Source organism: Diplodia seriata (assembly GCF_021436955.1).
Source record: "Diplodia seriata strain FDS-637 chromosome Unknown scaffold_1, whole genome shotgun sequence".
In the NCBI taxonomy this organism is placed as follows: Eukaryota; Fungi; Ascomycota; class Dothideomycetes; order Botryosphaeriales; family Botryosphaeriaceae; genus Diplodia; species Diplodia seriata.
Window position 1 is genome coordinate 133768 of NW_027117308.1, and position 23121 is coordinate 156888.

The 23121-nt window shown below is 54.0% G+C and overlaps 6 protein-coding genes across 6 annotated transcripts; 2 read left to right on the forward strand and 4 right to left on the reverse strand.

The window, feature by feature from the left end:
- Positions 1 to 2522: 2522 nt before the first annotated feature.
- Positions 2523 to 3227, reverse strand: SLS55_000036 (uncharacterized protein; the record flags this gene model as incomplete). Its single annotated transcript, XM_066771553.1, has 2 exons — positions 2523 to 2847; positions 3220 to 3227. 2 exons carry the CDS (start codon positions 3225 to 3227, stop codon positions 2523 to 2525), a joined length of 333 nt encoding a protein of 110 aa, XP_066636832.1.
- Positions 3228 to 4293: 1066 nt separating this feature from the next.
- Positions 4294 to 5357, reverse strand: SLS55_000037 (uncharacterized protein; the record flags this gene model as incomplete). Its single annotated transcript, XM_066771554.1, has 4 exons — positions 4294 to 4612; positions 4706 to 4830; positions 4880 to 5076; positions 5129 to 5357. 4 exons carry the CDS (start codon positions 5355 to 5357, stop codon positions 4294 to 4296), a joined length of 870 nt encoding a protein of 289 aa, XP_066636833.1.
- Positions 5358 to 5923: 566 nt separating this feature from the next.
- On the reverse strand, positions 5924 to 8149 carry SLS55_000038 (uncharacterized protein; the record flags this gene model as incomplete). Its single annotated transcript, XM_066771555.1, has 1 exon — positions 5924 to 8149. One exon carries the CDS (start codon positions 8147 to 8149, stop codon positions 5924 to 5926), a length of 2226 nt encoding a protein of 741 aa, XP_066636834.1.
- Positions 8150 to 9249: 1100 nt separating this feature from the next.
- SLS55_000039 (uncharacterized protein) lies at positions 9250 to 11438 on the forward strand (the record flags this gene model as incomplete). The annotated part of the gene is made up of 2 exons (XM_066771556.1): positions 9250 to 10328; positions 11417 to 11438. 2 exons carry the CDS (start codon positions 9250 to 9252, stop codon positions 11436 to 11438), a joined length of 1101 nt encoding a protein of 366 aa, XP_066636835.1.
- Positions 11439 to 17739: 6301 nt separating this feature from the next.
- On the forward strand, positions 17740 to 19787 carry SLS55_000040 (uncharacterized protein; the record flags this gene model as incomplete). The annotated part of the gene is made up of 5 exons (XM_066771557.1): positions 17740 to 17743; positions 17802 to 18187; positions 18241 to 18252; positions 18583 to 19332; positions 19557 to 19787. The coding sequence occupies 5 exons, from the start codon at positions 17740 to 17742 to the stop codon at positions 19785 to 19787; spliced, it is 1383 nt and encodes a 460-aa protein (XP_066636836.1).
- Positions 19788 to 20966: 1179 nt separating this feature from the next.
- SLS55_000041 (uncharacterized protein) lies at positions 20967 to 22463 on the reverse strand (the record flags this gene model as incomplete). Its single annotated transcript, XM_066771558.1, has 1 exon — positions 20967 to 22463. The coding sequence occupies one exon, from the start codon at positions 22461 to 22463 to the stop codon at positions 20967 to 20969; it is 1497 nt and encodes a 498-aa protein (XP_066636837.1).
- Positions 22464 to 23121: the final 658 nt, after the last annotated feature.

Consider the following 23121-nt stretch of genomic DNA (forward strand, 5'->3'; position numbering starts at 1 on the left):
AGATCGACTTGTTCAATTTCACTCATTTCTACCTCGATGATATGAAATCTCGAGAATTTGAATGCATAGAGAAACAAGGGGAATCGTTGGCACAGAGAATGGAACGAGTTCTCGCCCTTTTCATAATAATTCTCGATGCTTTTGGCCGCTGTCTGGATTTCCGGAAATCTGAGGTATTTGAGGCAGGATCGAGAGAGCTCGAAATGTCCTTTGTCCGTCAGTTCTCCGGGGATCAAATCTTCCAGGACCTTCAAACCAGATTCAGTCAGATAGTCTGGGACGGATTGGTGAATGAACTGGGCGATCCGTCGCTCCTCGTGGAACTGAATCTCTACTAGACCTTGAGAGAGATTGTTGACCACGGTGGGCATGTTTTCCACGTCGGATATGTAAAGCGGGTCCCGCTGTAAGTGTAACACAGAGGAGTGACGCATATCTGCTGAGAGAGTAATCGCTTCCCGTAGTTCCTCAAGAGACAGTGGTCTCATTGCGAAAAGAATCCAACGGAACAGTTTCAGAGTATGCCATGGCTTGGCACACCTGGTCAATAGGCGCTTGTACAGACCCTCGAGATCCTGGGGCACGTTCTCGAAGATCTGACGTAGTTCTACGACGGATACTTTCTTTTCTGACTCCTCGCTGGCAGTTTGGGCGACAAAATTTGCCCATTGGAAGATCCCTTTCGACTTCTTGATGATGAAGGAGGCGATGTCTTCTCCGTAGCCCAGGTCACCATCCGTCATATCGTGGAGCTTTTCGTTCACCACGAGAGAAATATCATCCTCATTTTCTTCCTCCACGGAGATCTTCAAAGGGAAATCGGCCTGGAGGATTGGGAAGTACCGGCAAGAAAAGCAGACTGTCAGAACACCTTTCGTATCTTCAAGAGATCTGATCATTCCCTTGAAGAGATTGATAAGGTCTCTCGCAGTTCTTTCTCCGGCTTCATCCAAGGCGTCAACAAAGATCAGCACAGAACATCTCTGGGAGATGTTTTGGATGGCCGACATGAGAAATCTTTGCAGTTCATTCTCTTCCCACTTCCATTCGCTCCGCACTCTTGACATTGATTTGAACTTTTGTGTCATCGCAGAGAAGTCGTCCGGAAACTCTGAAAAGAGTTGATGGATCAGTGAACGGCACATGCCTGAACGGGACTGTTGAAGATCTGTTCCCCGTCCGTGGAAGAAGAACGATGCGACAACTCCGCAAGGGGGAGTTGTCTCTTTTTGTTTGTGTTCCATTGTGAATTTCATGAGGTTTGATTTTCCAGATCCCGGTTTGCCCATGATCCAGAGGAGTTCTTGACGGCTCTGCTCCCATACCTTGAAGCTCTCGTTCTCGAGAACCCACTGACAAGTTCCAGGTGAAGGATCGATTTGATGCTGACGGGAATCCTGATCTGGGAATGCGATGGATCGCAAACAAGCTAGCGAAAATGATCAATACATTATTCGTATGTGGAAAAATCGGCCGTCTATCCTACCTATCTCATCATCCGACAGTTCTCTCGGTGCATCTGGCAAGTGTAAGTATGGATGAAATTTAGTGGACTATGATAAGGGGTTAATCATACAGGTGTCTGAATTTCCTACTTCGGCAGCGATTTCCTCCATCCAGTCTCGCACGAAGAAATATGTTTCGTCATTGTTTTGTGTGAACTTGACAAGCTCACTGTGTGCTTTTCCGATTGGGTAGACCTTATGTCTTGCTCGATCATGTAGCTTTCCGTTTGTTGCCGACTCTGGTGAGACCAAAATCCTTTGTGGGCCACGCATGGTCCATGTCTTCGTCGCCTTGGGGCAATTAGCATTGTTCTCTGTTAATAAACGCAGAGTGCCGCTATTACCTTGTCTTCAATTGCTGTGGGAGATAGCTCCGTCTCGTAGAGACTGATGAAATGGCACTGTCGAAGGGTTGACGATTCCAGACTCTCGAACTCCTCAGCCAGTCGGCGCAACAGATCAGAATTCGGACCAAGAGCATGAATGAGAGGTCTGTTCGGCTGGTCTCCAAACATGGGAATCAAGGATGTGATGTCCATTCCAAGGCTGGGAACTCCAAAAAGCAAGATCCCGCGAATCGATTGTAAATTCGCTTTGTCTTCCTCTCTTGTGCCTTTCTTCATATGAACAATAGCCTGGGGATGTCAGCACTGGTTCAGGGTATGGATGATTGAAAACAATATCACTGACCTCCTTGAGGAGAACACCACCCATACTGTGTCCAAGTAGTAGCAGTGGCTTCCGATGATTCTTACGAACCCCTTCCACCGCTTTTAGCAATTTGATTGCCAAATCGGGAATTGTTTGGAACGATGCACTTCCAGTGATAGTAGTATCATAGCCGTACGTCATGATCCTGGCGTTTGGAAGGTCTGACGGAAGAGAATCTCGGAGCCACATGTAGGGTTTGCCCCTCTGTTTGAATGAGCCGAAGGCATGTCCGTTTAAGCCTGACAAGGCAACGATGCTTGCTCGTAGTGTAAGTATGAATTAAATATGGGTTGCGAGGACGAGAACTTACTCCATTGCCCATTGTGAGTCAGGAGGGGTGTAGAGAGCCGTGAGCCCATGGAAGTCGATGTCGAAAGTCATGCGAATTCCGCCAGAGGATGTGAGGCTGAGTGGTTCACTCTGATCTTCGCGCTTATGCCAGAACAACGGAATCCTCGAGAGGTCCACTGTCGCAACGCTCTGGTTGCGCTGGCGTGGATGGATCGCGAGCGAAGACACTCTGATGACAATATCCTCATCATCCTCGGTCATGAATTCCCCCACCACCTCGCGCACTTTGTCTTTGTCACGCTCCAACGGCGCAATGGAGACTCTAAACGTTTTCGCGTCGCTGGGCATCGTGTGTCTCTGGCGGGGCTATTCATGTAGCATTCGATCAAGACATAACGTCGCGGACGCCCGGCTGATCCGCAGTAAGCCGGAGGCGGAGAGGATACTGGTCGACAGCGGGACTGGTTAAACGCACGGGTCAGCGAATAGGCCGTGTTATGCCGGTCTCCGATGCTCAACGTGACGTCGCACTTACTCTTTTGGCGTAGAACTGGTCGGTGCTCGATTCTGTATTGCGCTTGTTACAGAGAAGGACGGTGCTGACGATGTGAGGCGGGGTAAGTATGGATCAGCTTCGATTCGAAAGAGCTGAGTCAACCACAGCCTTGTGCCTAAATATAGAAGTTACTGCATGCACACCTGAAAACCATACCTTGACATCTTTCTGAACTTCTTATGTTAGTCGAAGGGCACTCTGTAGTCTCGGATGTGAATCAGCAAATAGAATTCATTCTGATTCGTCTGCGCATATTTCATGCGAGGCAGAAGCATTCAGGAATCCACTTTCAGAGCCATGGCAAGCAAATACAACCGATCAAGCCTTCTCCTCCCTCGATACGTCCAGTTCCAAGACCACCGCAAGGCGTACGACCAATTAAGCCTTCTCCTCCCTCAACCGCATCTTCACCTCCAACCCCTTATTATACGCCACACCGCCCGCAACGACATACCGCCCCTCTCTCACCAACTCCAAATCAAACCTCCTCACAATCTGCCCACCCAACGACGTCAGCACGCGCCCCCTCAACCCCGAACCAGGCAGTCACAACTCACCTCAGGCAGCACCTTCCACATCTCCAACACCGCCACATCCTTCCCAAGACAAACCCTCGGACCAGCGCCAAACACAAAACTCGCCCCCTCCATCGCAGCCACCCTCCTCTTCCCCTCCTCTTCCCCCTCACCACCCCCCTCCCCCCCAACCATCCACCTCTCGGGCCTATACGCCTCCGGCTCCCCCCCAAACACGTCCCCATCCCTCCCCCCCACAAACGCATGCGCCGTCACCTCCGCTCCCCCAGGCACGTCCACCCCGGCCAGCCTCCTCCCCCCCTCGCCCACGACCCGCGCAAAGAGGTTCGTAGCGGGCGGGTTGAGCCGCAGCGCCTCTTTGATGCAGGCGACGAAGTAGGGGAGATGCCGGCGGGTTTCGTCGAACAGGATGGGCGAGGAGAGACGCCGGGCGGCGAGCGCGTGGGAGAGTTCGGTGCGGCAGCGGGAGAGGGAAGCTGGGTGGGTGAGGAGGAAGCGCAGGGTGCTGCCGAGGGCGGTGCCGGTGGTGTCGGCGCCGGCTTGGATGAGGAGGGTGATGTGGGCGCGTTTCTGGGATGGTGTGAGGGGGGCTTGCGTGGATGGGTGGCGGGCGGTGAGGCAGCTGTGCGGTGCGGTGTTAGTGGTGGGTTGGTGGTGGTGGTTGGGGGGAGTAGGGGACAGGGACAGGAACGACTCACTGCTGCAAAAAATCCGGCTTCTCCTGGGCAAACCCCTCGTTCTCGATGCGCCTCTCGCGCTCGGCGACGGCGCCGTCCGCCTGGCTCATCAGGTAGCCCATGCCCGAGTCGTCGGCGACGGAGGGCAGGAAGAGCCGCGCCCCCACGCGCGTCGGGATGACGACGTCGCGGAACCAGCGGAAGCGGCCGACGAAGCCGAAGAAGTCGAGGCCTTCGCGCCAGCTGTGTAGCATGTTGCGCTCGTCGCGGCTGTTGGCGACGAAGCCCCACGGCTCGCCGAAGGATAGCATCGTCATGACGTCGGCGGCGAACTCGCTGTACAACGTAGCCAGCCGTGGCGCGGGGCGAATGTCAGCAGGGGAGGGAAGACGGAGGGGTGGTGGTGGTGGTGGTGGTGGGAAGACGTACGCGACTTTGTCTGAGATGGTGACGGTTTCGTTCTTCTCTGCGCGTTCGGCTAGGCGGCGGATGAAGAGCTGCACGAGCTCGTCGATGCGCGGCTCCCACGCGTTCTTCAGCCCGCCGATGGTCCACTGCGGTGCCCGTGTTAGCTTGGTTGATGGGTTCAGCTGGGGTGTTTACCTGTGAGCCTCCGAGCGCTTTCCGAAGTGCCCGGTGCTCTTCTCCGCCGAGCGTGGTGAAGAGGTGCGGGGGCCCCAAGGCGCCGGTGCCGTACAGCGGGGCTTTGGTGTTACATTTGGCGTCCCAGTATATGTCTTTGACGGCAGAGGCCATCGGGAAGAGCAGGAGGTTCGGTGCGATGCGGATTGGTTTGTCGGCTTCGATTGTTAGCGGTGGATGGCATGTCGTTTCGTATGGAGGAAAACGGACTTCCGTAGCGCTTGGTCAAGGACATGAGCCATTGTGGTTCGACGCGAAGAACTGAAATGATGGCCCCGCACAGCGAGAAGGACGCCGCGTACCACGGCCCGTGGAATTTTGCCAGAGGATGGACGTAAAGATTGTAGAATATGCGAGAGACCAACGCCGTTGCTATCGATACGCCCACCAACGAAGCAATCGACGCCAAAGGAAGCTCCATGATCGTTCCGAGGGCCATTGTTGGTGCTCTTTCCGGAATTTCCTCGGTGGAGGTGACTACAACTTCAATGGCAGGCTCGAACGCGGAGCTGTCGTCAAAGGTGCGAGGTGATTCGAGAAATGTATGAAGCTGTCTTGTAGAGGTGTCGAGATAATATAAGCGAAGAACGTAGGGCCCTGTCAGGGCATGGATGATGGTGGGGGCCACTGCAGGACGCGCGGGGCAAAGTATGCAGCTGCATGCCGCTACTGGCCAATCTCGCTCTTCCAGTTACTCCGCGCATTTAGCAGTGGATTCTTTGGACGGAAGAGCATCCGTGTAAGGCTTAGCTCCAACGGTTCTGCCTAATGCGAGCCTTTGTGGTGGAAGTGATCTGCACACCTCAGCCCAGATTTGCAACAAGCGAGGTTAAAGACCTTGGCAGGTGTGGCACAATGCAAAAATTGATTCAGTAGTGACTCTAGTGCTGACATCTGCTTCCGATCCCTACGAAGCTGCTGACGTATGGAAATCAGGTGAAGAACACATTGCTCATGGCCCATCCCGAGAAAAGGATAGACTGCGCAGCGGTGCGAAAGGAGGAATCAGATCAAGGTAATGGTGTACAGGCTTCTCGCACACCGGGGTGCGTCATTAGCCCTGAAGCGTGCGTTCTCAGTGCGGGTTTCGTACGCCGTCGGATGCAGATCTGTTTCGAGGCGATGACAGTCCAATTTCTGGTCCACGTGGCGGAGCATGGGTTCCAGAACGTCGTCAAGGGGCATGGTGTCGATCTGGTCGGTGACAGCTCTTCGTTCCTCCAAATCTTCCTCTTCAGCGATGGTCGGGATTACGGCTTTCGCTCTGACCTCAATCAGGAAAGTCCCGGCTCTTGTGAAGCGGCCATTTGCGGCCACGTCCCTGCTCAAAACCAAGCCATGGATAGCAACATGTGGAGTCCAGCCGCCTGGCGTACCAACTTTCAGTGTTTGTGCGAACCCCTCGGCTCTTACAACAACAGGCATCAAGTACACCTCTCCCTGAATGTAAGCCTCGCCCTCGTTGCTGCAGCCTGGTTTGACTCCTTCTCCAGCTACATCATACCGAATCTGGACTCCATCGGTGCTTTGGAATATGCCCAGCTGACACGATGGACGAATCTTCCACAACCAGCAGCGTAATTTGATGTGGCCTCCAACCACTTCCTGGAAAGGATCTTCACCCCTCGGCATCACCGTCCTCTCCAGGACCTCGGCAAGAATCTTCTTCTCGAGCACATCTTTCGGCCGTGCAGGCGCGATGGTTGAATCCAAAGATACCCACGACCACGACGGAGCGCGATACTCGACCGGTCGCCGAGCGGCGCTTTCGTTGTTCGATATCCAAATGAGTTGCTGTACAAAGCGCGTCGACCACAACCCAGCCAAGTACTCAACCGACTCTTGCTCCGGGGCCACTCTCCGCAGGTGTCCAGCAATCTCCTTCGCGACGGCGGAAATGGCTGGAAGCCTATCGCCCGGCACCGTCACGTCCGTGTCCGAGTAAGTCACAATAACGTGCCACCAGGCCAAGAGGCAATCCTGGACGCTCTGCAGTCTTTCCTGCTCGTACTCGGATTTGCGATTCAACGTCAAGACGGCTCGTCCTGGCTTGAATGCCGGGTAGGCTTCGGAGGCGGAGCCCTCGCAACATTCCCAGGTGATCAGTCCGCGGCCGAAGTGCAGGATCCGTGGCGACATGAACCATTCTTGTACCACCCATCCGCGGCGGAGCAGCGGCGCTGAGTCATCCCGATCGATTAGGGTTTCCAGGGTAGGAAAGTGCTGGCTGACGGCCCACTGGTGGTCTTGCTCTCCCTCGCGGACGGATCGCACGGCGATGAGTTCTCGGCTTTTGGGGTTGCGTGGTGAAAAGAGGCTGGTGACTGCGTCCATGGCGATGTTGCACGCTGTGTTGCGGTAGACGTTGCCCATCTGCGAGCATTCACGGTGCCAGTCCTCTCGGGAATCTTGGATGATGCAGAGCGAGTCGATCCAGATGTAGCGGTAGCCCAGGAAGCGCACCACCTGCAACACATCGAGGTAGTCCTTGCCCAACACTGTGGGTGGGATGGACTGGCAGAACTCGACAAGAGAGCTCTGGGTCAGCTTCGGCATGTCCGCTTCCGTCGTCCAACGATGGCTGAGGGTCAGGTACTTCGTCCCCGGCTCCATGTCTTCCCGCAACCTGAGTAGCAGCGGCTGAGGGGGTGAAGTGTTGGGCAAGCCAATGTCGACAAGGCGCGTAGGTAGCCACGTCGACTCCAAGGACCGCTCGCTGCATTTCGCATGGGCAGCAAGGCATTCGGACAACCACCGCGCTGCAGCGCCGAGGCTGACGTCCGAATCCGTACTGCAGCTATCTATGGGTTTCGCGATATCGTATTCTTCTGGGCTCTTTGGATGATGAATGGCCAGAGCGCGCACGGAATTGCCGTGTTCGACGTACAGACGACGAAGTGGTTGCGAGGGGGCGTCTGCCAACCAGCCTTCACCTTCAACTCTCCAGGTCAGATGAGGAGACGCTTCGGAGGGGCCATGTTCGCGGTACTGCTCCCGGCCCTGGGTGTTGGATATCATCAGACAGAGCTGGCATCCTTCGGAAGCGGACATTTCGAGCGCATGCAGTGTTTCGCAGTGCTTGCCCTGCGCTTCATGGCCGGGCTCATGGAGCGGGGTTTCGAGAAAGATACGTTGACAGTTTTCGCAGAGCGTGTGAGAGCTGTAGAATCGTTCCTGTGAAGCTTCCGACGGAAACTCGTGTGGAGTTTCGACCTGGAGGAGATTCGGCATTTTGTACTGGTGAGGAGGTCGCGGGATCACTTGGACTGTAACAACGCTTCGTCGGGTGAATTTAAGGCGATATCCCTGCTTGCTGACGCCTTGTGCTAGACCAAATTTGTGGCTGTCAGCAAAGATAGTGGCGCTGCGCATTTCGGCACAGCCACTGCCATCGAGGTCATCAATCAGTTTTCACTGCCACAAAGGAATGCTTGCCGCTTCTCACAATAGTTATGGTGGCGGTAGCATTTTTATCCGGAAGGCTATGCAGCCTTATCTTAGCCATGCTATCAAGGGCTAAGATGGTCGACTACGTCATTGATGGTGTGGTTGTTACTGGGGTAGGTAGGACATGTCGCGGAAATGAACTCTGGCAATAAGGGCCACGTTTCTTCATGCCCATAACAATAACCCTTCAACCATCGTATACTTACGAGTACATTGATCCGGTGGTGTGAATATCGCCTAATCGAGTTTGCACACTTGGCAGGCACCGCCAAGAAATTCGATACGTCAACCCCGGTCGCAACATTTCAGCAGGGATTGATGCTTCACAAAAGCGATATACGCGTCTTATATCCGGAATCTAGAAGATCTTTCCCGTTCGTGTTTCCTCGGTCCATCGTCGTGACCGTGCGACTGCAGCCCTACATTCCGGCTACAATTCGTCGGGCTCCATTCCATTGCCTATCATGCACTGCAGAATTCGAAAAGAGCCAGTCGCTGGCAGCCACTGTTCTCCTTTGTTTTGGAATCCAAGAATGCCCAGATATAGAACATCCCACAATGGTTAACTTCCATGTCCTGTTTCCTCATCGTACCGCTTATCGTTTCGATCTTGCAGCAGTGTTTGACTTTCGAATTTATTCAGCAGTTCCCATCTTCCATTTCGCTGTATGTCTGAACAAACGCAACATGAGCTTGGTTTGTTCAGATCTTCAGCGTGCTTGGCTCGTTGTGCATCCCTTTCTCCGGCCCGGGAAACCCGCGTCCTTGCTTAGCCGCGTTCCATCAACATCGATCCATTATCGGTGTATTTTCTGCTCAGTTAAAGCAAGCATGGCTCCCCGGGAGCCTAAGCAGTCATCCATCCTCCGAACCATTGCACTACCATGTACGGGGGATACCAACGGGTACCATCCGGCGCCTCCGACTACAGCACCGATGTTTTCCTGCCAAGCTCGCCAGGACGCAGCAGCACCGGATCCGAGTCCTCCTTTAATGAGAAGCAGTCGACAGCAATAGTGACCGCCGAACTTTTTGAGCAGTCGTATGCCGATGCCTCGGTCAAGCTGCGGGCATACGCTAGGTCTCGCGGACGGCGGCTGTACGACATCCTGCGCTGCGTGGGTGGAACCGTCCTTGTACCACTCCTTCCCAGCTTCCTACGACCACGAGCATTGAGCGATAGTGGCCCTGCCGGTTCCGGGTCCACACAGCACGTCAACGGCATTGCGACCTTGGATGGCGTGAGAGGATATGCCTGCTTCTTCGTCTTCAACTTCCACTTCCTCTTCATGTACACGATGACTTCGGTGTATGGTTACGGCGTTGACCCCCCCGAGCCCACCGACTGCTCCAACCACTACATACACCAGCTGCCGTTCATCAAGCTCCTCTATGGTGGCCGACCCATGGTCTGCGTCTTCTTCGTTCTCTCGGGCTACGTCCTCTCCCGCAAACCCCTGATGGCGATGCGGTCCCAATGCTACGACACGATGCTGCAGTCAATCTCATCATCCATCTTCCGCCGCGGCATCCGGCTCTTCCTCCCCACCATCTTCAGCACCTTCCTCGTCATGCTGGCGCTCCAGGCCGGCTATTTCAAATACGCCACCGAGATCGGCAACGACGGCGTCACGCTCGCCTACTTCGAGCACCACCCGGTCACCTACGACACATGGCAGGAGCAAGCATGGGACTACATCAACTTCGTACGCAACTACATCGACTTCACCAACTGGGTGGAATGGTACAACCTGTACGACCCGCACGTGTGGACGATCCCGCTCGAGTACCGCGCCAGCATGGTGCTCTTCCTGCACCTGATCTGCCTGTCGCGCGCGCGCACCGCGTGGCGCCTCTGCCTCACCGGCGTCTTCATGGCCTTCTGCGTGCGCTGGGGCCGCTTCGAAGCCGTCCTCTTCCTCGCCGGCGCCGCGCTCGCCGAGCTCGACCTGATGGCCAACACGTGGGGCCCGCCACCACCACCATCCCAGGCGCACCGCCGCCACCCGTCGCACCTCCCCATCGCGACGACATCCACGCCCCCCACAACCGCGCCCAAACCCCTCCCCCCCACACCACTCTCCCCTCCCACCACACGCCCCACCCTCCCCCCCCTCCTCCACACCACCACCCTCACCCTCGGCCTCTACCTCCTCTCCTTCCCCGACGAACACGGCGACCACACGCCCGGGTACACCTGGCTGTCCCTGCACATCCCCTCCGTCTACCGCGACAGCTGCCCGCACCGTTTCTGGCAGTCCGCCGGCGCGGTGCTGACGCTGTGGGCCATCTGCAACGGCGGAACGGCGTTGCGGCGCCCGTTCCAGACGCCCGTGGCGCAGTACCTGGGGAAGATCAGTTACGCGTTTTATTTGGTGCATGGGCCGGTGCTGCATAGCTTGGGGTTCGTGGTGATGAGGGCGGTGTTTGGGGTCGCGGGGAGGTATGATGTTGTGGAGGTGGAGGAGGCGCAGGGGGGTGGGGGGGAGGAGGGCGGTGGCGAGGCGTCTGGGGGGGAGGGTGGGGAGGAGGTGGCGGTGGTGTTGGTGAGGAAGGTGGTGGAGAGTGGGAGGTTGGGGAATGGGGGGTTTGTGGCGTGTTTGGTGGTGGGGTATGTGTTTTTGTTGGCGGTGAGCGTGTGGTTGGCGGATCTGTTTTGGCGGGTGGTGGATACGCCCGTGGTGAGGCTGGCGAGGGCGTTGGAGGATAGGGTGAGGAGGAGGGATTGAGCGGGTGCGGCGTTTTGCTGCGGGTTTTGGAAGGAAGTCGCCGGCGTTGACGGTGGGGGAGATGTTGTCTTCGTTTTCGAGTGTGCTTTCGTCGGGAAGGTTGGAAGGCCAGGTCGCGAGGGAAGAGTTTGTCCGTGTGTCCCGAGCCAGGTCCTTCTGCTGAGGTCGAGGCCTTACCTTCGTTGTATACTTTGGGTGGACTGTTCTTGGTTATCATCCAAAAGCTAATAAAGCATCATTATATCATCATACTTTACCACTCTGTCCGAAACTCGTCAGGTAGAAACAGCCATTTACGGGGAGCGATGCTTGTAGTACATAGTATTTTGATAGCAAAGCGTTAGTTGTACGATTTTGCCAGCTAATTGGAGGCCTCCCAATGTCAACTGTTCATTGGAATGACCTATAATCTTTCCAAAGAAGCTTTTTAAACTTCTTCCCGCCTTCCTTTCCCAAACCAACGAGCCACTCAAGCCTGGATCCAGTAGCCACCTAACAACGGCGTCAGCAACGAGAAAAAAAGAGGAAAGGGTGGTGGGGAGGACTATGAGCACAGAAAGGAGAGAAATCCTGTTGGAAGACGTACCGCAACAATGACTCGCCTGTGACTCCCATCTTTTTCTGCCTCCTCCATTCCCAAGGTCATGTTGAGCGGCCACAAGCCCCTCTTTCCCTGTCCTTCTCCCCACTCATTAAGCTGTTGGGTATCCAAGAAAAGTCCAAGGAAGGGGCCCTCTTTCTTGTAGAGCAGCCAAATGACGCTCCAATACAGTATCGACGCTGCTTCAACAATTAAGAAAATGAGTGGCCACCAATATCTTTGGATCTTGATATCTTTGTTGAGCTCGGCGACCTCGCTTTGTAATGGAGCCCCGCCAATGACCACAGCATTGAGGACGACAAACAGAGCGGCAAGTAAAAAGCGAACAGACCGATGCTTAACCCAAGAGAAGTTGGCCTCCCACTGATTTCTCCTGTTGCGCTGCTTGTATTCTTCAGCGTGCATGTGCGCTTTCGTGATCCACACAAATCCGATTGCAGTAAAGACTAAAGTCTGATTAGCGAAGACACTTCATAGGGTATGTTGTGTATTTGTGGCTGCCTACCAGCGAGAATAGTGTGGGCATACGAGAATATCCCCAGCAGAAAACTATACCCGTCCGCCGTGTTTGGAATGACACAGATTGTAATTGTTGTGATTATCCAATGCAAGACAATGGCACCTTTGGGAATCCCTGGCATAAAGTGCTTTGGTTGCCCTGGACGAGGGAGGGCCAGTTGGCTTTGAAAGCTCTGGCCATGGCTGGGCTGTGCTCGTATAGGTATTTTGGCCGCGTCATCACGTTCGATCGCAAGCAACGACGAGAACGGGAGGAAATTCTGCAGGGCCATGGCCTGTTTGACTGCCAGTAAAGTCAGCGTTGCTAAATTCTCGGAGTCCAGATCCATACCTTTGCTGTAGGTGTAAATGACGGCGATGAGGTTTCCCACGGCGGATAGAGCGATGCAAACTGCGAGGCCCGTCGTATGGTGAAAAGCCTGATACATGACTGTAAGTACAAGTCCGGGCAGTCTCGAGAGGATGTGACTTGCCACCTCGGAAAAGCCTTTGACGAAAGCGAGGTCATCGCGGCTATCAATCCGGCATTTACCGTCGTCTCTCATGAACGTACAAGCAGTGTACTAAGATCTATGAACTACAACTTCATCTAACTCGAGTGAGGTCCTTACCAAAGCGCCGGTTGTCAGCATGTAAAAGACAGTAACGATGAATACTGCTGTGAAGGCCCCAAGCCTTAGTGCACCTTTTCGATTCCTCGTATCACCCTGCCTCAATCGGGGGATCTCGCCGGCAACCTAAGATAACTGTCAGCTTCAACATGGAGGTAAGGCGATGCAAAACGCCCACATAGTTTGCATTCTCCCATCCTTCATATGAGTAGAAAATGAGGACTAGTGCTGACATAGCTCCTCCGAAAGTTGGATTCTCCTCGTCATTGCTGTTCCACGCACTATTATGGTCATGGTGGGTGAATCCAGCAATTGTAATGGCCAAGAGCAACCCGATCTTGAAAGCTGTGAATAACCGGTTCAAGAAAAGGCCAAGGTTCCGCCAATTGTAATGAAGTAAACACACAACTGTCAGGATACACACGGCTATCAACCTCACAACAGCTGTGTTGTCGTCTGGGTTAATTTCCGCCGAATATGCCACGAGGACATGCTTTGCGAAGGCGATTGAGTTGCCAGCGGTATTGGCGAGGAAGATGAAGTATCCACTATACATGCATGTTGTGAGCAGGCGTGGGAATCTGAAGTAAAGCCTGTCAAGCTTCACGGACATTAGCGGAACTCATCAACACCGGCCGATGTTCCTTACGTAGATAAGCTCCCCACCGTTGTGCGGGAACGCATTTCCCAGCTCGATGTATATCAGCAGACTTTTGGAAGAGGTTAGTCAGGCAGAAAGCCTGGGCGAGAACATGACGTACCACAGAAAGGTATAAACCCCGCCAACAAACCATAGGCCCATACTCAATGGCTTGGACCCTGTGAGTACAAGTACAGTGGCGGGGGTGGTGAAAATCCCTGTTCCGACCTGGAAAGTGTTAGTCGCACCCGCAAAAACCCAGGAAGAGCCTCACCATCTTGTTCAATATCAATGAAGTAACGTCAAAGAAGTTGAGGTTTCGGGTCTGGACATAGACATTTCTTTCAGTCCATTCGTCTTCTTGCTCTGTATTTGCCGGAGGGTCCGCTGAACCAGTGTCGGCCAGTGTCTGCTGGGAGGAAACAACGGGATCCGTTCCACGTCCATTTGGCGCGCTTCCGAAATCAAAAGCTCCATACTCTTGTGTTGTAGCCTCGTGGACTGGTGATCCCTCGACCTGGATTCTGGGTGTTCGTTGAGAAGCGCCTGCATTTTCGTTTCCACTCGCTGCGGTCAGTCCCGACAAAGGAAGACATTCAGTGGATGGAAACATCTTGTTTGATGTGGAGCCAGGGAGAGCTCTCCCCTGACGAATGAGATTCTGAGCCGGGCGTTACTGAGTAGTGTCCCGTTTTAAAGGAAATCAATGCAAGGCTGAGGTTCGCACAATACGTGCTACCATACAGGCGAGTATGCCTTGGATTTTGCCTCTGCCCTTGGACACGTCATCTACGTAGCTGCTGCCTTCGGAGATGCAAGCTGTCTCGCTCGCCCGTCATGCAACGTTGTACGTATGCGGAATCATCCGCCGGGCACCATGTCGTTAATGGCGTGAAATCCAATGCCCGCAAGCCACCAAGGGCAACGAATACAGATCATCGGCGAATGTGAGTGATGAAGCATAACAGGCAACAGGTACGACATTGAAAATGAACCTGTTGCCTTCTACAAGTCCGGGGGGCTGCACTGATAAAGTCTGCCTATCCTTAATGTTCCAAGGCATCGCGCAAGGCTAAACATCCACAAATTCTCTAACAGCAATGATTACGCAACTTTTGGGAAAGAGGTGAGTCTCTATCGCTCTCAGGCTGAATTGTGCTGATTGTTTAGATACATCGACAAGGAAGTTCTGACAGCTTTCCTTGCCAACAATACCGCGGAATTCGGCACAGAATGGAGATGCTCAGTGCGACCCATCTCACAGATAGCGGTGCGCAGAGCTAACGTCTAGTAGGAGACTCGGGATGACGGCTGGCGTTTGACAGTGCAGAGAGAGCTCACGGTGGTAAGCGCGTAAGGGCGGAGGGATGCGCGTGCTTTGCTGATCAGAGCAGGCTGAATTGGATGAGCTCCAGAAGCAGAGCTGGCCGCATCTGTATCCAGGGTATTCCTGGCCCGAGAAACCGTAGAGCTGGTTAGCTTTCCTTACTGGTGCGTCAGCGTTGTACAATGTACACTTGTCACCCCTGGCGCCACCTCTTTTCCCGATGATCTGCATATCTCCCGAGCGGGGTTCGCCTGGAAAATCCAGTGAAAATCATCGGATGGCAGAGTCGGAGGCAGGGGGCATCATAAAAGGCGGCTTGCGGCAGCCCGGTTGAGGGTCACAAAATCCTTCTTTGCGATGGGAGACGAAATTGACAATGGAAAGCTGGCATACATACCCCGACCGCTCGCCCAACAAACTGTGTGATCCTTATCTGTACGACACGTCGCTGTATGCGCGAACGCTCGCCACCGATGCCTCTCGGCTTTTCGTGAACGAAGGGGACACACAGGTGGAGCTTCTGGAGATTGCGGAGAAATGTAAGATGGATCAATCGAGCCAGACAAGCTCCATACACTGAAACGACTGCAGCGGAAGTGCAGTATCTCGTGGATGCTTCTCTGGAGCGTTTCCTGAGTGTACCACGCAGCGGTGGAACGCGTATTTTGTGAGTGCGCAGGGTAATAAGCGTGGAAGAGAACTCACACGGGCGCAGCTTTGTTGCGCAGCAGGGATCATGGGGCCGTCTCAGGATATCGCACAACTCACTCCGCCAGCTATTCACCCGCTTCTCTGTGTTCCCCCCGATGCTTGATGTCCTCGGGGCATTTGGACGGCGCAACGGCGCAGCAAACTCGAACGAAACCTTGGGGAGTTTCCAAGCCCAAACCCAACGCGACAGCGGAGTTTCTGGTAGCTTACCATCCCATCCAAATGATGAGGCCGCGAAGCAGCTAAGGGCGACCACTCGTCCAGCTTGTCGTCCGTGCACTAATGCTCGACCAGAATATTGCTACCTGCTCAAGTACGTCGAGAAGCATGGCAGAGCTCACCTCAGCGATCCTTGGTCCATCCGACAGACTGCAGTCTACCACCGATGCGATGATCGAAGTAACGACCACACCTTCATACTCTTCAACTCCTCCACGTCGTCTCGGCAACGCCTACTCCAAGCCAAGGCCGAGACCACGTTGCTCCCAACATGGGCCGATATTCACACTTTGGCCGCATCTTGTGCGTCGGTCCAATGGCGAGCATATCTCAATGACCTGGAGGAAAAACTGGACTTTCTTGTAAGACCCTCGGTGCGATGAGAAACTGCTGTTGACACGGTGCAGAAAGCCAAAGCGCACAACTCAGACATACCCAATGACGCTGAAAAGGCAGATTCTTTCGCTTTCCTCGAGTACACCGATGTTCAGGATCTTGAGGTTCTTCATGACAAGACTTTGCGAATAATCCATATCCTCACTACAAATCTCGACGCTTTGCGGGACCTTTCGTCCAACTTGAGACGGCACTCTCAGACCACACAGTCTCTTGTAAACCTAGCGGCTGAGCAAGAAGACGGGAGATTGCAAATTTGTATCACGGAAATTGCTCTGCAGAGACAACGGGCGGAAACCATTGTCAAACGCCTTAATACTGCTGGTCAGCTGGTGAGTGCGGATCTCAGCAACGCCTCGTGCTCAGCTTACACGGACAGATGCAAAGCCTTATATCTGTAAGAGCTCTCGCCGCGCTACAAACCAGCGGCAGGACGTCCACTAGTTTGATGAAATTGGCCCAAACCGACAGCAACCGCATGCTCGACCTTTCCAAAAAAGCTCATTACGATTCAAGGTCGCTCAAGACAATCACAGTCCTCACGCTTGTTTATCTGCCAGCATCTTTCGCATCTGTGAGTCTGACTCCCTGCGGTGCACTATTTCGAGCAGCTAATAGCCATAGCAACTTTTGAGCATGGGCTACATTTCACTGAACCGAGGCAGACGTCCCGAAAGTCTGCAATTTGCCGGTGAATTTTGGATCTTTGTGATCTTGACTGTCATCCTACTCGTAGCAACGATAGGAATATGGTTACTCGTGGAATACCGAAGGGCTAAGCGACGTGCTATTCATGACGAGGAGGGAGCAACAAGCTCACAAGGAAGCTCTGTGTAAGCGGGCAATGGGCATGAAGCTTCAGAAATGACCGGCCCCTGTCTGTGGTTGTGGTACCCAGAGATAAGCGCGTCGATCATGTTTCCACCTTCCCTCTCAGCCTCGCGGGAAGATGACGGGCGTTGCTGACGTTGCAGCTTCACGCACATATGTGGCTGTGTGAGGCTTACTGCAGTCCTTGTTTAGCGGATAAATTTGCCTTTTTCTGCCATGGTCATCTGCCTTCTCGTTTATCTTTACCTTGTAGCAAATGCGTTGATGCCTACGATAACGCCGACCAGTTAAATGTTTGCCACCCCAGCTGTGCCTCATTCCATCGCCCCTAAAGTCTGCGAGATGGGTTTCACAGCCTCTGATCGGCGGTCCATGATCTGCCCCGCACAAAAGCTCGATCGACTCCGCTGATTAGACCATTTGCGCCATCGTTCACGCACGTCTGACCTTCGCTTCCCGCGATTACTCAAGAAGTAAGTTTTGTGGTATCATTAAACACCAACCAGAGCGCGTCACCTACCGAACCTTGTCACAACCTACGCAAAATACAGCATCCTCATGTACCCAATCCCCGCAAGAATGACTAACGGAATCCGTCCCAAGAGCAGATCAAGATGCCTGCGACGCCGGAGTTTCAGTTAACAAAACGAGACCCATGCCGTGAAGCCCACAAAATACTCCGCAGCAGATTCATCTTTCAACCCAACAAGGATTCCATGACTGGGGCCTTCTTTCCTCGCAAGCAACTGCGAGAACTATTTACAAAAGAGAACATTGAGTGCATCCTCCGATGCGTGTGCCAAACATGCGTGGAAGATGTGGCAATGTGTAACAAAAATGCGTCGGGAACAGAGTACATTGACAAAATCGCCTCTCACGCTCTGTCGCTCTTTGCTCTTCTGATCAACTTGGGTCATTCCAAGTTCATCCACGAATTTATGATCAAAGACGTGGGACAAGATGCGCTCCTCGAATCCTGGATCGGCAAATTCCCCAAGGACATCATTCCCGAGTTCTGGGATGAATTTAAGAAGAGAGACCAAGGCAATGCCAACATTTTCGGTGTAGAGTTCAAGGAGGAGTTGCCCCGCTACTGCCCCCCAAACCTGGACTCGGCTGTACACGTCGAATGGGGCTCTGATCGCATTCTTCCTTTCATGAACGAGACCCTAATCGGGCAAACCGGCAACAGTAGAGTCTATGCTTTCGAGATACATGACGAGTATCGCCAATTTAAGGTATGGCTATCCTTTCTACACCAAATAAGTCGTACTGACTACTAGTCAAAAAGCATCTCACGAATGTAAGGAAGTTTGCTCGGAAAGAAATACTGTACTCTCGTTCCATACCTCTGACGGAGGAAGCGAAAAGAAACGCAAAAGATGCCAAGGCAAGGGAAGAGAAACAGATTCTCCAACGCATCGGATATGTGATGGACCCACATATTGTGAGAATGGTCAAAACGTATAAGCATGGCGACAGCTTCAATATCGTTTTCCCGCTTGCCAAAACAAATCTCGACGACTATCTTCGAAAAGTCGAGCCTCATCGAGCCGACAAACATCGCACAGGTTCTAGAGCAAAATGTCCATTTTGGATCCAACTTCGTGGAATCACTCAAGCGCTCTCAAAGGTCCACAACATTGACCAATTCGAGTCCACCACTCCTGCTATGAACGGACGAAGGAGCTCGGATGTACCCGAAGATGTTGTTCAAAGGGCTTTCGGGATTCATAGTGATCTCAAGCCGGCAAACATCCTCGTCGAAGAGGACAACAAATGGGTCATCTCTGATTTTGGGCAAGCCGCATTCCGAGACCTTCGCTCACGCGACGAAACATCGAGTATCGAGAACAGAGGAGGCTCCATTACGTATGCCCCACCCGAGTACGACGATGGCATTCACAAACGGTCTTTCGACATCTTTTCTCTGGGGATCATCTTTCTGGAAGTGGCGGCCTTTGTCATCCGTTCTTATCCGGGCCTTACCTCTGAGGACCGCGACCATCCAGGTCTCGATAAAGCTCGCATAACGGAAGACAGCGGGCCCCACGGAGGTGAAAACCACCGCTTCTACCTCATGGATCAAAGTCGGAACTACCGCTTGAAAGAAGAGATAGGAGATTTCATGGATGATCTTCAATGCGACGTCGACAAAGGCTCCAGTGATCATCTATTTGTTACCGATCTCTTCAGGCTCATACGGCGAATGCTCTCCTGTAATCCCAGTGGCAGGCCGCTTGCGACAGAGGTGGAACAAGAGCTCTCGAGACTCATAAAAGATTACGGCAACGAAGCAAATGATTTCCAGACCGAGATTCTCCAGAAGACACACAGGGAGAGATACAACCAAAGGCTTCAAGAGGTTGGCCGAAAAGGGTACGTACGTGCCACATTCAAAACTATACGTGAACTAAGAACCATGTATCAAATAGCTCTTACGTCCGAGACGCCAGAACCCGCCGCAGGGTAGTCATTGAGATTGATCCTGACCATGATGGCTTCATTGCTTTCCAGGAGTTATATTTGAACCGGGCGTCAAATTTGAACTATATCCCTGGCCTAAAGTCAAGACGTGAGAGAGGCTACCTTTGATGCTGAGCCTAGCTAAGTGACAAAGCAGTGCTCAAGAAAGCCTTTTTGGTGCCTCAATACGCTTTCACAACCGAGGACACATCCACTCAAAGTGTCGGCATGTATGCGAAAGTTACCTTTCCCGGACACAAGTTGTCAGACAAGGAGGATAATGTAGGAATTGATGACTACGAATTTTCCAACGAGGACGCAGCGGTAGACTTTCAGTCGATTCTTACGGGCCAGCTAGTACGCGCAAGGTAATCTAACCCCTCTTACTTGATCCCCTTCCTGCGCTCACGACGTAGCTTTCGAATTACCGACTTCAAGTTTACAAAACATTCCAATCTTTCCAATCTTTTCAAAGATATGTTGGCAATCAGCAAAAGTAGTAAAGTCCTGGCTAGAGGAGACCGGAAGAATGGACAGTCTTCAAGCAGCGTTACCGGACCCGGACTGGTGCAGCTTTGGGAAGAGGAGGTTTCTTGGCTCTCTAAGGTAGGTCCACATTTCGTTCCAAACCTTTTATTTTCTACTACATCATAGGTTAAGTTTGCTTCCTTCCGACGGCCCTCAGATATCTGACAGCATGTTCCACAGGATACCCCTCCGGTTTTAAGCACAGGCGACAGAATACCGCCGCGGCGTGTCGTCATCTTTGGCGTCGAAGACGGACGGTCCATCGCCATCCTTCGGAGTAGGATACCTTCCAAATGCAGAAGTTTCATGAACTAATAGACCGGGTCAGTCCAAGGAAGTTGCAGACTCATCAAAGATCGGAGTTTGGAAGGAAAGTTCTGTCTTACGCACCCCGAACGGGATGATAGGTTCAGCATGGCAATCCTCAGACCTTTGGTGAAAGATGACCCTGATTCACTTGCCGGGATACCTATCGATCCTCAAAAGCTGCTCCAGTGTGAGCGAGACGCCAAGCAGGTCCAATGCAAGGACGCTACCCTTGTATTCAACTCCGAAGATGGTAAGTTGCCATTCATCCAAGACATCTATCGTAATCGATCTGTGAAACACACTTATCTAACCTCAGTGCCAGTTCAGCAGCAATTTGTCCAACGGTATCGAGAAATGAAGAAAGAATGGGACACTCTTGGCGGTGCATACACGGACTAAGAGAGAAAAGACGCCGTCTTTCCTATCGCAATAGCGTCCGTATACGCACATATCAGACGTAGCCGGGTTGAATGATCCACGCTCAACACGTGCGTAAAGACGTTTAGCGTTATGAAGCTGGGGCAACTTCCAGTCCCGAAATGCAGAGAACAAGAAGAGACGGCTTCCTCCCGGGCTTTCCTCCAACTTTGTGCGGAACAAGCCCACCAAGATTTCACGACACCTCCGGAATCTTTTCTATCTATCAATACATTGCATGCTGTACACCATTACCGTTGCATCTAAGGTATATACTCTCCCCAGCAGCACAACATCCTACACCACCGGCGTCTGCTCCGCCACATTCCCATCCCTCCCACCCTCCCGCACCAACTTCTCCTGCGCCTCCCTCATCAGCTCCAGCACCCTCTCATCCCCCAACCCCTCCGCCAAGTTCCTCATATCCACGACCTTCGCCGCACAGCTCCTCGCCGCAAAAAACTCCCCCTTCGTCTGCACCCCCTTCCCGCCCTCCCCCAGCGCCTCCGCCACCCACTCCCTCCACCCCTCCCTCATGACCCGCGCCGCCTCGCAATCCTCCATCACGAGGCCAAAACAATGCGGCATGGCCTCGAACTGCATCCAGCCCACCGCCACGCCCTGCGCCACCATGCGCGCGGCCACGACCCTGCTCTCATCCGCCATCATCTCCTCGCCAACAACAAACAGCGTGGGCGGACACCCGTGCCAGCCCGCATCGGGCACGCACGGGGATGCCAGCGGGTGAAGCAGCGCGGGCGCCTCGGCGTACAGGTGGGGGCGGGGCGGGTTCGCGGGCCACGCGGGGCACGGGGGGTAGACGGAGCCGCGCCACTCGGGGCCGGGGAGGTAGTCGAAGGACCGGTTGGTGCGCTGCGAGGGGAGGGCGCGGGTGAGGTCGGCCCAGGGGGAGGCGAGGGCCATGGCGCCGGGGAGGGGGATGGAGACGGTTGCGCCGTGCCAGCGGACCGATGGCGGGGAGGAGGAGGAGGAGGAGGAGGAAGACGACCGGTGCCATTGCAGCAATGTCTGCATGAGCACCAGCGCGAGGTTGCCGCCGGCCGAGTCGCCGGCCAGCACGATGCGGTGCGCGGGGACGGGCGCGTGCGCGGCGCCCGGCGGCGGGTGCAGCAGCGAGATGTAGGCGACGAGGGCGTCGAGGAGGGCGGCCGGGAACGCGTTTTGCGGTGCGAGGCGGTAGCGAACGGCGAAGGTGCGGCCGCCGCCGCCCGGCAGCATCTGCGCGTAGCGCGCGGTCGCGGGTCGCTGCGAGGACGCGTCCATCAGGTAGTAGGCGCCGCCGTGGAAGTAGAGGACGACGGCGTCGGAGCCGGCTTCTTGCATCAGCCGCGCGTACTTGTCGGCTTCGCTGAGCCCGGCCGGCTCGGGTGCGTCCTTTGCGGCGTTGGCCCGGTGGCCGTGCCATTCGCCTGAGACGGGGAGCAGCGGGGGGACCGTGTATTGCTCGGTTCCGGTTGTCTTCATGTCGTTGATTGCTTGCAGCAGCTTTTGCAGGACGTCGTCCTCTGGTGGTGCGGGCATGGTGACTTTGCTGACCCACATGGGTCCCTTGACTTCGGGGATCTTGGTGGTGGTGTTCTGCTGCTCGGTGATGGTGGGCGGGGGATTCTTTGATAGTTCGGATCGCAGGATGGCGATGATGATTTCTGTTTTGAGGTCCCATTTCGACGCGTTTGGCGACATGGAAAATGCGTTCATAAAGGCCGTCTTGACCAGGAAAGGCAACTTGGGTACCAGAAAGCCCAGGAGGGCCGACGCAGGCATGTCCGACATGGTGGGTGGTGGTGGTGTGGGTGTCGGGAAGGTCGCAGATGTCGACTTGTGGGCATCATGGACGGGGCATCAGGCGGGGGTTCCTTATATGGACGTTCTCACGCTAGGAGCCGACCTTGTGAGAAACGCGCCTCAGATCTACCGGCCTTACGCTATGGCGCTCTTGCGAAACGGGCGTTGGCGTTTGTGGCGACGACGACATCGATCTGCGACTGACCAATCAGAAGCCCGTGTCGACTTCGGCTGTGGCTTCTTTGTCTGCTGGATGCATCACGCGTTATCTGCCATGTGAGAATTCCGACCAGCTGCCTGTAGAAATCCCACCTCGGGTATTCTGGGCGATATTATGCGAAATCAAACATCATTGGCTCGGGCATGCGGCACAGGAGGTGACAAAAGGAATGAGGCAACCTGCATCAGCGTTACGGACATGCTCATGTAGATTGGGCAATGTCTGAATTCACGACTTGAATCTGCGTCCGGACATTGGATCAACGTAAGCTTGGTTCGATAGCTGCAAGTTAGATGTGGTGCCTTGAATTTGTGTCATCTGCTGTGCCAAGCTGCCGTGGTCCGTCAAGGTAGTCTCATATCCATGTGAGCAACGCGGTGATATTCAGCGAATGTTTTCAAGTACTCGTTGGGGTCTGCGATCCAT